Here is a 14284-nt window from a genome sequence, read left to right on the forward strand (position 1 = left end):
GCGCATAAGTCTGCTGCCACACACGGAGATGCCTCCATTACGCTGCAGGACTCCCCACTGCTCACTGCGCAGCTCCTCTGGGAGTTCTGGCACACGTGGCCCCTGCCTCCAGACATGGATAGCGCTCCTGGAGACCTCTCTTCCGCTCCGTCCGGGGACAGGAAACTAAACTGAAGTATAGAAGTAAGTAGGTGCCTTTTATACAGCTGCCTATTGCTTATGCAAATTATTTTTTTTTCAGTTCCTGTCCACGGTGGGGAGGGAGACAGGTCCTCACCAGGGGTGCTGTCCGAATGACGTTCTGGGAAATAAATAATAACAACAATAATAATAAAACAAAACATTGCTTAGTCTCTAAAGTTAGTTTTTCATTCACCTAAAAATATTTCAATCAAAAAAGAGAAAATAAATTCACTTATGCCTTCAGTGTGTGTGTGTGTGTGTGTAACCTCATTTTGGGTTATATCGCATGCCTAATGGCTCTTTGCCAATCACTTTCCACGTTTCTGCTGTGTCCACAGCCTTGGGGCTTAAATCCCTTCACTGTCAGCACAGCGCACTGCCTTCTGGGAAACACGACTATTTATGACACTCAGGTGAGCCAATTACACCTGTTCCCAAGTCTAAACCCTGGACTGGAACTGCAGGAATGACATGCATGGTTTACCCCACTACCACACCTGGATCCCCAAGTGTCCTGTAAGTAACAGCAGTAAACCAGCTATCATCTGGGAACTTTTTTCCCCAAACAGACCACAGTTTACAAGGAATACAAGGTCACTAAGTTGTGTATGAACTTCCTATACATCTATCTAATCATTTTAACTTAACTTTTTTGTATTAAACTTTATTTCCTTTATCCAAATTACAGTATTTCCGGTTATCAGTAAAGTTGAAAATTTTCTAGACATGACTCTCAGTAAAGTTTAATAGGCTCATTTAGAAACAGACATCGGGCTTGTGATTCTTGTTATGTTATAACAAGTGCATATTGTTATTAGTAATTACACGAACCATGTGATCCCCAAGTCATCTGACTGTCTAGTTGGTGAAAGGCTGCTGCAGGTCCTTTGGACACAGAAAGCCTCAACAGTGCTTACACTTTTAGATGGAGAGGGATCAGGCAGCTTGTAATATGACTGTCTTCAAAAGGAGTTTAGACTGAAGTGGTAACTTACATTTATACAGATAAGTCAAGTAAGAAACATTACATGTTTTTTTTCAACGGTCAAAAAGGGAAAAGAAGTAAAGCCGGCACCATCAATAGCTCTTTTACAATTCCCCATCTGGTCCGTGTGGACAGATGGGAGGTACGACCGGCTATGCCGTCGGGCGTGGGGCTGCACCGGCCATAGTGGGGACATCTAGCAGCACACAGCGCAGGTGAGCCTTCTCGCTGCCCATTGGCTTCTAACTTTGCACATGAGTTTCAGGTCCGCTCATGTGACGCGGCGTGGGATTGGCTGACATGTATACACAGCCTGTGATTGGTGTATTTGAATGTAAGGTGTGGTATTTAAACTGCTGTTGTATTGCATTATACTAGACTGTCATTGCTTGATAAAGGAGCAGGTCCATCGCTCAGAAACGTCGCTTGTACCATGTGTACTTTATGAAGGCCTTTAAATAAATTGTAAAAGAGCTATGATAATAAATATTCCACTATGGCTCCTCTTCAGAGCAATGACAAGCCCTCCTCCAGCTCATATGTTTGCCGTTGTGTAGCAACAACTAATCATGCAGTGGCAGCTCAGCTCAGGGAAGTCTCCTTCAGAAGCAAGTTCTTTGCAAACCAGAACTGAGCTCTGAGGAAAGAAAGGAGGCAAGTAAGCTCCTTATTGGCCGGCACACTAGGAGCGAGAGCAGTTGTCTCTTGCTCCTCACAGAAACTTTATGAGCCGGGCCACGTGCTGCATAACTCGCTCTGCTGTGGGGGGAGCATCAGAATAGAATAATCCACAGCTGTACTCAGAAAGAGGATTCCCCTCTTGCATAATGAACTGCCCAATTACCCGTCGCCGTCAGTTTGCTCAGGGGACGCCGACAGTAAGTTAGATAGAAACAATGACATACTGCACAGCAAAAATATATGCAGTGTTCATTCTTACTGTTGTTGGCATATTGATCTATAGTGCTGCCAGAAATAATGCAAGTTTGATACAATTCCTTTAAGCACCTATTTGGGGCACTTTTTTCACTACAGGTACACTTTAAATGCTCAGAAATCTTTATGAAGGAGGGTACTTTGAATGAAAAGTATCATCAAAGAACGATTTATGAATGGGCAAAATTTTCAGAGAATAGTAATGCAAACAAAGGGTAAATACAATACAACCCCATTTATATACATGACTCTGTTTTTGCTAACACTACTGCAGTAAAGCAGCAGAATTATAATTGTACATTAATGGAAAACTATAGAAAGTACTTACTGTGGGAAGGATGCGTATCTTACAGGTCACTGGTATGGAAATCCCTTTAACCAATGTTCTGAGTACCTGTAAAAAATACATATACGACTAAAAATACATTGCAAGTCACCTAAATGCAGCACGGGGTCAAGAAGCTAAATAAGAAACATTTTTAATTTTTGTTGCAAGTCAGTTAAATAAGTCATGGCAAAAGAAAGGATCTGGAACTTGAAAAAGAGTCAATCCCTCTTGCCTCAGTTGTCCCTTAAGTGTCAAGTTGAATTCAAAACACATAACCTTTACAGCTGTGACTGTAATAATTCCTACTTAAAGGACCTCTGCCACAAAAATCTTAAAATTTAAAATATATGTAAAAATATACAGTTAAGAAGTAGGTTTATTCCAGAGTACCGACAATAAGACAGTGTCTTATATTAATTTTTGCTCTAAAAGATGTGCTAGGGCTTATTTTCAGGGGATGTCTTATAGTTCTGTTAGGAAGTGTCTCTCAGCAGAACATTTCCTGTTCCTTTGTACTGTGATGTTCATAGATTTGAAAGTATGCTACTGTACTGATCATTCAACTGCCCTGTCTTCCCTGCACAGCTGATAACCTTGCTGTATGCTGCGATGACAGGATCAACGCTCGATTAGCACTGCACCAAAGTGTCCCCACTTACTGGCTGCCTCTTCCTCCTCTAACTTCCGCTAGGGCTTATTTTCGGGATAGGGCTTATATTTCAAGCATGCTCAAAATTCCAGCAAGGCCTTATTTTCAGGGTAGGTCTTATTTTCAGGGAAAGAGGGTAAAATGAGCCATAAATTACTTTTCTACTAGGTTGCTGTCACTTACAGTAGGTAGTAGAAATCTGACAGAACTGACAGGTTTTGGACTAGCCCATCTCCTCATGGGGAGTTCACTGGCATTTCTTTATTTTCAAAATACACTTAGTGAATGGCAGTTGCTCCGTCCAACTGCCAAAAAGTGTACAGTGAGCAGGAAGGCTGGCCAGCATCTTTGTATAAATCTTTTTCAGGGAGTGTCTTTATAAAGAATAAAGGCCATGCCGAGAAGCCCCTATGGAGAGAAGGACTAGCCTAAAACCTGTCGGTAATGTCACATTTCTACTACCTACTGTAAGTGACAGCAACACAGGAGAAAAGTAATTTATGGCTCATTTTACTCAGAAAGAAACGTACTTCTTATTTGTATGCGATTTTCGCAACAGTTCCTCTTTGAGTGGGTACAGCAGGGAGGACAAAAACTAAAAAAATAAATAAATCATGAATTAAAACAACCTATTCACATTTTTCATACATTTTTCATGTTTTCATTAGTAAGATTGGGTGCAATATATTTTTCAAACACTGGATGGTGCAGTAGGGTCAAGTTTGACCATATGTTCCTATACTACTATTTTTCAAAATAAAAATGGTTGCTTAAAGGACAACTGAAGTGAGAGGTATATGGAGGCTGCCATATTTATTTCCTTTTAAGCAATACCAGGTACCTGACTATCCTGTTGATCCTCTGCCTCTAATACTTTTAGCCATAGACCCTGAACAAGCATGCAGCAATTCAGGAGTTTCTGACATTATTGTCAGATCTAACAAGATTAGCTGCATGCTTGTTTCTGGTATTAATCAGACACTACTGCAGCCAAATAAACCAGGAGGGCAGACAGGCAACTGGTATTGCTTGAAAGGAAATAAATATGGCAGCCTCCATATTCTTCTCACTTCAGTTGTCCTTTAAAATTATTGTGGAATTATTCAACTATTTTATGAGCAAGAAGTAATAATCTGAACATTTGTATAGCGCTTTTCTCCTGTCGGACTCAAAGCGCTCAAGAGCTGCAGCCACTGGGACGCGCTCAAGAGGCCACCCTGCAGTGTTAGGGAGTCTTGCCTTGAACTCCTTAATGAATAGGTACTTGACCTAGCCAGGATTCGAACCCTGGTCTCCCATGTCAAAGGCGGTGCCCTTAACCAGTACACTATCCAGCCACTACTAGAGCCGGCCATACACTATACAACTTTTATTTTCCATTGGTACTGTGATCGGCATCACAATCAACATCACCATGAACCAACCTTCAGATTCTGTGATTCGAGTGATGCCTATCCCAAACACAAAAATCCACTACAATTTTTTCCCATCATCAATTAGATGATCTTGTCTAATTGAATATCTAATTAAGAAAAAAAATTGTATAGTGTATGGCTACCTCAACAATGCATACACATGCATGAGGGTTACTCGTGGGGATTGGGACTTGATCCCTGCGGTGACAGTGCTTTACAGATGCATCGCTAGCCTATGGAGCAGGGGAAGGGATGATGTACGAAGCATGACAGAGGGGGAGGGCAAGTAGGGAGAACAATGCTCTTGACCTGCACTCGGTCAAGATGATCCAAAACTCTGGATCTCTTGGGGATGCATCGGGGAGGTTCAGAGGATTCTGTATGCACGACATCCCAGTGACATACTGCCTGTCCAGCATGGGATGCAGCAGGAGCATCGCAATGCAAAAAAACAAGTTTAAGACCATCCTGAGTGAAATATCTCCACACAGCAAAGTGGCGTAGTGGTTAGCGCTCTCGCCTTGCAACGCTGGGTCCCCAGTTTGAATCCCAGCCAGGTCAACATCTGCAAGGAGTTTGTAGGTTTTCCCCCCCGTGTCTGTGTGGGTTTTCTCTGGGCACTCTGGTTTCCTTCCACATTCCAAAAACATACAGATAAGTTACTTGGCTTCCCCCTAAATACATGGACACAGGACTATGGTAGGGATTAGATTGTGAGCTCCTCTGAGGGACAGTTAGTGACAGCACTATATATATATATATATATATATATATATATATATATATATATATTCTGTACAGCGCTGCGGAAGATGTTGGCGCTATATAAATACTAAATAATAATAAAACTGTGTTAAGTACCGTAAGTGGTTCTAAGAAAGAAAAAAAAAAAAAAAAAAAAAGTACTTACTTCCTCAACTTTTTCAGGTTTGGAGAGTAGTGCTGCTCCCATGCCACCCTAAAACACATAACATTGGCAACATTTTTTTTAAGACAGGCATCAACTTCTGAACACTAAAACTGGCCACACACCATACATTCTTCGTTGTATAAAGTTCCCTCTTCTACAGCACATAACAGCACTTTTGCTACAAGCTAGGAACAACTCTCCGGAAATGTATGACAAGACCTGTCAGCACAGGTGATAAGTGGCCTCTGTGAGGTAAGCTGCCTCCAAGGTAGAAGCAACAAAATAATGAGATGTAATTTATGTGATGGGACACTACCAGGGTGGAGAGCAGAAAGATGTGGATTAGCACATTTCAGTAGTTCTAGTCCACAGTTTCACAACTAAAGTCCCACAAGAACCACCCCGATGGTTCTGTCTGCCACAGGACAAGCCAGTTCCTTAATCTACCGCATCACCTAATGATCTCCTCCAAGTCCCAGCTTGGTGCAAGAGGATCCTGGTTGCAATCTTTGAGACCGTAAGTAGATTTTCATTTCTTTTTACCAGGCCATCCTGCCCACCAATACTTTGGGAATATGGTAGCCCCACAGTGGCACAGCAATAGGAAATGAATAGGTAGCAAACACACCGGGGCCCTTGAACCAGAGGAGCTCACTAGGGGTCCTCATTCAACTGATTTTTTTGGTGCTATGCTGGTAATGATCACCTCTTTATGTGCTTTGATTACCGGTAGTTGTAACCATTAAGACTTTTCTCCTCCCCAGCCTACACCTCTCTGACACTGCAGCTGTTCTTGGCAGGTTTTGGTGCTCCACATCAGTTCCTATGCATGGAATGCTTTAGGGGGCCCAATGTAAAACTCGCACTGGGGCCCAAAAATCCTAAGCTTCGCTACTGAAGCCCCACTTATTCCAAGGTAAATGGGGGCTCACAAATCATACAAAACAGCCATACTTGTTATAAAGGGTACATATTGGCCTTATTTGTTTCAAGAGGGTCATGATGGTCACACTTGTCATAAGAGGGACTTACAACCACAAAAGTGGAATAGGACACTTTCTAATAGCTCTCATTGTCTTTCATTATATTAGATAGGTTTTTCGAGTTTACCTATACCTTTTTTCTATAGCTACGTCAATTACATTCCAATTTAGAGTTGAATTACATTCCAATTTAGAGTTTACAAACCAGTTATGCATACCTTAGTTGAATATTCCTTTGGACAGCCCATGTTGATATCAATGGCAGCAACATCTTCTTCTCTTTGTATATGCATTCAGAAACACATTGAAAAAAATAAGAGAAAAGCAAAACGCAATAAGAATACTGCATGGCATCGTTTTTTTAATTCACACAAGTATCTAATGCCATTTCTGCTTCTGGTGGATGTTGTAGAGATTGTTATGTGTGGGAGGGGCTGCGGCTTGGGTTTCCAGAGACCACCCTATAGGTTGAGGCCCCCCAAATTTTGGGAGCTTCTAAAACCTGGAGGGCTGTTCTGTGCGGTTTATTCTTGAACCACACATGTGCAGCAAGCTCTTGCGACGGGAACACAATCGAGGCATGCAGACTAGACTGTGCATGTGCAGCATCTCACAACTGGAGCCCCAGTCGCAGATATTTTGGAGCCTGAAGCAGTGCAACGGAGGGGACCCAGAGGAGACTGAGGGACCTGATACACTACAGGGGGCTGGGAGTTCAGATGTTTAACCACTTTAGATTCTTTGCCATGACTCTCACATCCTAAATGGCCCCCCTACTACATACTGCTGCCGCATGCTCCCGCGTCTAAAATTTAAAAATTATTGGGAAAAAAAATACTACCCAAAGAAAGACTAGATTGTCCCAAAAAAACAATATATGTATCACTCTGATGACATAGGTAATAACAAAGTTTTTGCTGCATCAACAGTGACAGGCGAAATGCCAAAATTGCCAGGAATCTTAAAGGGGAAAAACCCCGGAATACAAAGTGGTAACATTTGGAAATCAAGTTTAAAGCAATAGTATGAACTTACACAAGTTTAGCCACAGCCAGAGCTCTCTCTGCATCCGCTGTTCCCTGTATATAAAACAAAAATAATAATAATGAAAGGATAAAAATGCTGTAAAGTGATCAATCAAATCCATCCCATGTAAAGTACATTCTTTTTTAACACATGGAAGGTGCATGCACAAATTTGCGGTAATACTGCCATGCACAGACATCGCTCTGCAATATTACTCTTACTGTGTACCCTGCACTGTGTACCACGAGTTACGCTATTAGTGCAACCCACACTACGCAAATAGTAATACCATTGGTAGCGCACTTTACCTTAGCAGCGGTCATGCTAGTAGCAGTGGCTGGATAGTGTAATGGTGGGCTCTGCCTCTGACACAGGTGACCTGGGACCTGTTCAGTAAGCCAGAACCTATTCAGTAAGGAGTCCTTGTAGGCTACTATTATTATTATTATTTATAACAACGCTGTGGAGTCGGAATTGGAGTCGAGGAGTAATTTTGGGTACCTGGAGTCAGAGTTGGAGTCGGTGGTTTCATAAACTGAGGAGTCGGGAGTCTGAGGATTTTTCCACCAAATATAACACCCTGGTAAGAATTAGACTAAGGAGTCAAGTGGTAAGGTGTGGTAGATTGGGGGTAGGCTATTGTAAAGAAATGTGTTTTAGGGGCTTGCTTGAAGGTGTTGAAGGAAGGGGCGTTCCATAGGGTGGGGCGGCTTTAGACACCCTAACACTACTTCTGACTACTGAGCGCACCCTAGTGGCTGAAGCTCAAGCGTTTTGAGTCTTCCTGGAGAAAAGCACGATTTAAAATGTTATTTGTCTTGTAAGTAAGGGTAATGCTACCGAGCAATGTCTGTGCAAGTTTGTACATAAGGCCTCAATGAGCATATGAATATTGTATATTTATTCAGACTGCAGATTAAAAAAAAAAAAAAAAGTAAGGCTACAGACTTAAAAATAAAAAAAAAAATAAACTGAAAAACTGACTTTGAAATAATGTATTTCATAAAACAATAGATATAGTAATTCCTTCTATGGAAAACCGTCTTTTGGCAGAAAATACTTCATACGACAGTTCTTTTAACTGTTTAGCATAACTGAAAATGTGGGCCAGCCAGTTTTTAAGCACCACCCATAGTAGAGGCGCCAATTCCATGTAATTGTACTTTATTGTGATAATGCATAATAGCTTTAAAGTGCCATAAAAAAAATGTATTCAGACGTATGTGGAGGTAACACGCATGGCGTAAGTATTGCTCTCCCAACAAGCTAAAAATACCATATTATAAAAACCCAAATTAAAAACAAATTCCATCTGTAATGCAATTCAGGTTCGGTAAACTCACTGAAGCAATTGTAATTACATTGTTGTTTACAACCATTGAACAGTTCTGGTCATATACACTGCTGGTCACCATCAGTACCGGACTCCTGGACAGACCTTCCTCAATGTTATTAGTGCAGTTTAAAATCATACAATAGCGCTGCAATTTTCAAAACAGTCCATCTTCTATGCACTGCTGGCATCCCTGTCCATATTGGACATATGGATAGACTCTTCTGAATGAAGAAAGGATGATACAGTTGTCTCACCATCCTGAGCAGACTGCAACAATATCTGTACTATATACAAGCTTGCCTCCCAGCTTGACAGACCCGTCTAGAGCTTAGTCACTTGGTGTGTGAGTTGGGTGAGCACTCACATAGTGGGAACACCACCCCACTGGACGTGTTTTGCCCTACACAATGGGGCTTCCTCAAGGTGAAGTGAAGCTGGGAGAAAAGGGGCGTTGCCTCCATTTCCAGTCTAGCCCAATAAATGTCAATTCACAAAGTTTTGAGCATTTGATAAAACAAGGCAGTTATTCAGTATTCTTTAACTAACAAACAGGCTTTCAGCAAAATGAAAAGGCAAAGGAGCCAGCCAATAGGAGGAGCTACCCTGTCTAACTACTCACCACACTGGTACCTGCTGTCCTGCCAGGCAGAACAGCAGAAAATAAACAAAACACCAAATGCAGGAGCAGGGCACATTCATAGAGGTTTCCTGGTAAAGCTTTACACGTGAACAGGGAAATACTGATACAGAGAATAAAGAGGGACTAAAAGAGATAGATCTAAAGGACGCTGGGGATGCCTTTTACTCTTGTAGGACAGAATCAGCAACTTGCAAAATGACTGGTTCGTGTTTTAGGCAGATGACTTGTACTAGAAGACAACTCTGGCCAAAAGTGGGAGAACATTACTGCCGCTTGCTGCAGAGACCTGCTCCACAGCTGTGTCTCATTTTGGCATTCTAGAGATGCCTGGACTTAATATGTTGATTCAGGCTGGTTGCACATGGTGCGGTGCGATTTGCAAGTGGCAGAAGAGCCAACCGTAGCGCATCACACCGCACTATTGCATGAGATGCCGACAGGAAAATCTGCATGCCTCCATCACTGTGTATGCAAGTGATGTCAGACGTCACTTGTGTTTGTCCCCTAAGTCATATGCACACTTCTGGACAGGAAGTGCATCACGCGATTTCGCCGGTATGTGCATGATATAAAGATTGTTGTGGTGCCATTGACTCCAATGCATCACGCTGCACCGAGCATACTGTGGCCCGTCTCATTGACATTAATGGTCACTGCAACGAGGGTGCAGCCAGCGAGAGTACACAACTCTATACCATAGCGTGAAACAAGCCTCAGCCTTCTCCAGATAATGTGCATAGGGGTCTTTTTCAACTACATAGGCATTGTCCCAAAGTGTGTTAGCGTCTTTTAAAACACATATGATGATGTTGTAACATTTTACAGTGGGTTGCAAAAGTATTCAGCCCCGTTGAAGTTTTCCACATTTTGTCACATTACTGCCACAAACATGCATCAATTTTATTGAAATGCCACGTAAAAGACCAATACTAAGTGGTGTACATGTGAGAAGTGGAACGAAAATCATACATCATTCCAAACATTTTTTACAAATAAATAACTGCAAAGTGGGGTGTGCGTAATTATTCGGCCCCCTGAGTCAATACTTTGTAGAACCACCTTTGCTGCAATTACAGCTTCCAGTCTTTTAGGGCCCTTTTCCACTAGCAATCGCTAGCGTTCACGCTGAACGCTAGCGATTGCTGAATCGCAATTAGCGGCGATTCCCCGACGTTCGCAGCCGCGATTTTGCTATGCTATGCACTGCATAGCAAAATCGCGGCAAATATCGCTCCGCCGCGCGTTCGCGTTCCCGACAAAAACGAATCGCGGTAGTGGAAATGACCTACCGCTATTCCTATGTTAAAAAGCAAACCGTAGCGATTGTAAAATCGCTAGCGGTTTGCGGTTTTGCGATTCAGTTTGCGCTGGTGGAAAAGGGCCCTAAGGGTATGTCTCTACCAGCTTTGCACATCTAGAGACTGAAATCCTTGCCCATTCTTCTTTGCAAAACAGCTCCAGCTCAGTCAGATTAGATGGACAGCATTTGTGAACAGCAGTTTTCAGATCTTGCCACAGATTCTCGATTGGATTTAGATCTGGACTTTGACTGGGCCATTCTAACACATAGATATGTTTTGTTTTAAACCATTCTATTGTTGCCCTGGCTTTATGTTTAGGGTCATTGTCCTGCTGGAAGGTGAACCTCCGCCCCAGTCTCAAGTCTTTTGCAGACTCCAAGAGGTTTTCTTCCAAGTTTGCCCTGTATTCGGCTCAATCCATCTTCCCATTAACTCTGACCAGCTTCCCTGTCCCTGCTGAAGAGATGCACCCCCCGAGCATGATGCTGCCACCACCATATTTGACAGTGGGGATGGTGTGTCCAGAGCGATGTGCAGTGTTAGTTTTGTGCCACACATAGCGTTTTGCATTTTGGGCAAAAAGTTCTATTTTGGTCTCATCTGACCAGAGCACCTTCTTCCACATGGTTGCTGTGTCCCCCCACAGTGGTGCTCACCGCCAGGTCGTGATCACGCTTACGCGTGGATTCACGACCATTTTGACGCATTCCGCCTCGGACACGCTAAGCCGTGAATAGATTTTCAACCACGAAAATCTACTTCGGCTTCGCGTGAATGCGGGCAGAAATCCGCATTCACGCTCGTGAAACCCGGGGCTGAAGTCGTGGTTTGCGGAAATGCGTCAAACTATGCGGAAGTGACACATTGCAGGCCAATCAGAGTGCCCCAGCCAGGCCCTAGCAACCAATCACAGGAGGGGAGCTATGCCCTCCCCTCCTGAATATAAAGCGGCGGCCATGATGGAAAAGCTCTGTCCTTGCTACTAGACTGTGGTGCTGAGAGGATTATCTCCAGGCCATTGTTGTTTGAGCAAGTGCATTTATTGTGTTAAAAACAAAGCGTTTTTTTTGCTAACACTGCTCTTATACTGTACACAGTTAGCTAGTCAGTGAGTGATTGCTGTAGTTAGTTGTAGTCAGTGTAGTGTAGTGGGAGTGTGGGAGTCTAGTGATTATTTAACTGTGTGTAGTGCTGTGCAGGCAGGTTCAGTGCTGCAGTGTAGTGGGAGTGGGGATTATCTGTGTGTAGAGTGCAGGCAGGCAGGTTAGTGCAGCTGCAGTGTTCACTTGTATATTCCAGTGACAGTTATACACTTGTACTATTTGCAGGCAGCCAGTCACACCGCCGGCGCCGCCACTCTCTGCCAGCGCTGTTCATTCATTCTGTCAGTGACCTTGTGCCGTGCCCAGTGCCCACTGCTCGCTCGCTGGCATATGAGCATCTCATTACACAGTGTGACATCCTTGTGTGCCCACTGCATCCTTCAGTGACCTAGTTGTATATCCAGTGCCCACTGCTGTGCCCACTGCATCCTTCAGTGACCTTGTACTGTGGCCACTGCATCCTTCAGTGACCTAGTTGTATATCCAGTGCCCACTGCTGTGCCCACTGCATCCTTCAGTGACCTTGTACTGTGGCCACTGCATCCTTCAGTGACCTAGTTGTATATCCAGTGCCCACTGCTGTGCCCACTGCATCCTTCAGTGACCTTGTACTGTGGCCACTGCATCCTTCAGTGACCTAGTTGTATATCCAGTGCCCACTGCTGTGCCCACTGCATCCTTCAGTGACCTTGTACTGTGGCCACTGCATCCTTCAGTGACCTTGTACTGTGCCCACTGCATCCTTCAGTGACCTTGTACTGTGCCCACTGCATCCTTCAGTGACCTTGTACTGTGCCCACTGCATCCAGTGATTCATTACTAGCAACATGTCTGGCAGGGTTTCGCGGGGTGAGAGGAAAGGGAGTTCAATTGCCTCAGCCACTTCTGGGACTGCTCCACGTCCAGGGAGAGGACGCCCAGCTGTACGTGGTCGTGATGCAGCAGAAAAGGGGGCAGCAAAGCCTGGGCCGAGTCAGCGGACGCCATTGTCCAAATATTTTAAAGTTTCTGGTCCCCGTGTGGTGGTTGAGCAAATGGAACCTGACGTACTCATGGACATCATGACTTCCTCCCAGACCTCTACTGTGAGCACCACTCCAAGCAGTAGCAGCAGCAGCCAACATCCCACGCTTGTTGTGACATCCACCCCAGCACCCACTGGTCAGCAGCCCTCCCAGGATGACAGCGTTCTGTCCCTCAGTCCGGCATCTGGGAACCTGCTGATGCAAGAAGCACAGGACTTACTGGGGACTGATGTGGCAGAGATTGAGATCGGGCCACAATCACAAGCGTTGTTGAGTTCTGGTGATGAAGAAGAGGGGTCTGTGTCTGGGGATGTAGGGACAGAAGAGGAGGCGGGGGAGTCAGAGGAAGAGCTGGATTATGATGATGCTGCTGATGATGACGTTGTGGACCCTAACTATGTGCAGCCTGCTGAATCCGTGGAAGAATGGTCAGAGCAGGATGACGAGTCACCTCGGCCTAGGCAAGGATATCGCCATATGTCAGGCAGGGGCAGGGGCATCGGCAGCAGTGGGCGTGGAGGAAGTAGACATGACACTGCTTCAGCCGGCACCACCACCATGCAACCCCCGGCAACTACTACCACACATTGCTCCGCTGCACCCTCTGCTAGTGGGGGCCGCAGTAAATTAAAGTCACCAGTGTGGGATTGCTTTGAGGAATGTACTGATGACAAAAGGTATGCGGTGTGCAGGTTATGCAGCAAAAGATTGAGCCGTGGGAAAAGTCTGAGCAAGATGGGTACCTCATCCCTCCAGGGCCACCTGAGAAGCCGCCACTGCCGCGAGTATGCGGACTTTAAGAGGAAGCAGGCACTGCTGGCAGGGGTTCCTGAGAGCAGAAGGCCCACCAGCGCAGCAGCATCCTCCCTCCCTCAGGGTCGTGAATCCCCCACAGCAGCAGCAGTAGTAGCACGCAAGCGCTCTTCCACCTCGGCTGCTCAGGACACAGACATTGAGGCTGGCAGCCAGTGTTCGTCTCTCTCCTCTGCCTCCCCTGCATCCCAGCGTCGTCAGACCCTGCTGAGCGACACCTTTCAGGGTCTGACCAAGCCTCTGCCTCCAAGCCACAGGCGGATCCGCAAACTAAATGGCTTGCTGGCCCGGGCCATGGCATCACAGCTGCTTCCCTACTCCCTGGTGCAGGAGGGGAGCGCCATGCGGACGCTGCTCCAATTTGGCATCCCCGAGTGGCAAGTCCCCAGTCGCCACTATTTCAGCAGGAGCGCGATCCCAGCACTCCACAAGTTTGCGGTGGAAAACGTGGCCCGTTCCCTGGACTACTCTGTGGGCAAGCGGGTCCACGTGACCATGGACTCGTGGAGTAGCAGATTTGGGACAGGTCGCTACCTGTCCTTTACGGCCCACTGGGTGACACTGATGGAAGGGAGGAAGGACAAGAGCGCATCAGCCCAGCTAGTGGTGCCACCACGCGGGATCAGGGGGGATGCAGAAGGGTCCTGTCAC

At 45.1% G+C, this 14284-nt stretch overlaps 1 protein-coding gene across 1 annotated transcript in view; it reads right to left on the minus strand.

Annotated features, from left to right (window-relative positions):
• Positions 1–14284, minus strand: part of DUS2 (dihydrouridine synthase 2) — a 68499-nt gene that overhangs the window by 29539 nt on the left and 24676 nt on the right. Inside the window, exons 5-8 of the mRNA XM_068259848.1 lie at positions 7425–7468; positions 6608–6668; positions 5407–5454; positions 2433–2498 (exon numbers count right to left, since the gene is read on the minus strand). Coding sequence (XP_068115949.1) covers positions 2433–2498; positions 5407–5454; positions 6608–6668; positions 7425–7468 — 219 coding nt within the window. The remainder of the gene's footprint in view (positions 1–2432; positions 2499–5406; positions 5455–6607; positions 6669–7424; positions 7469–14284) is intronic.

The sequence above is a fragment of the Hyperolius riggenbachi genome, chromosome 11, assembly GCF_040937935.1.
Source record: "Hyperolius riggenbachi isolate aHypRig1 chromosome 11, aHypRig1.pri, whole genome shotgun sequence".
NCBI lineage: Eukaryota > Metazoa > Chordata > Amphibia > Anura > Hyperoliidae > Hyperolius > Hyperolius riggenbachi.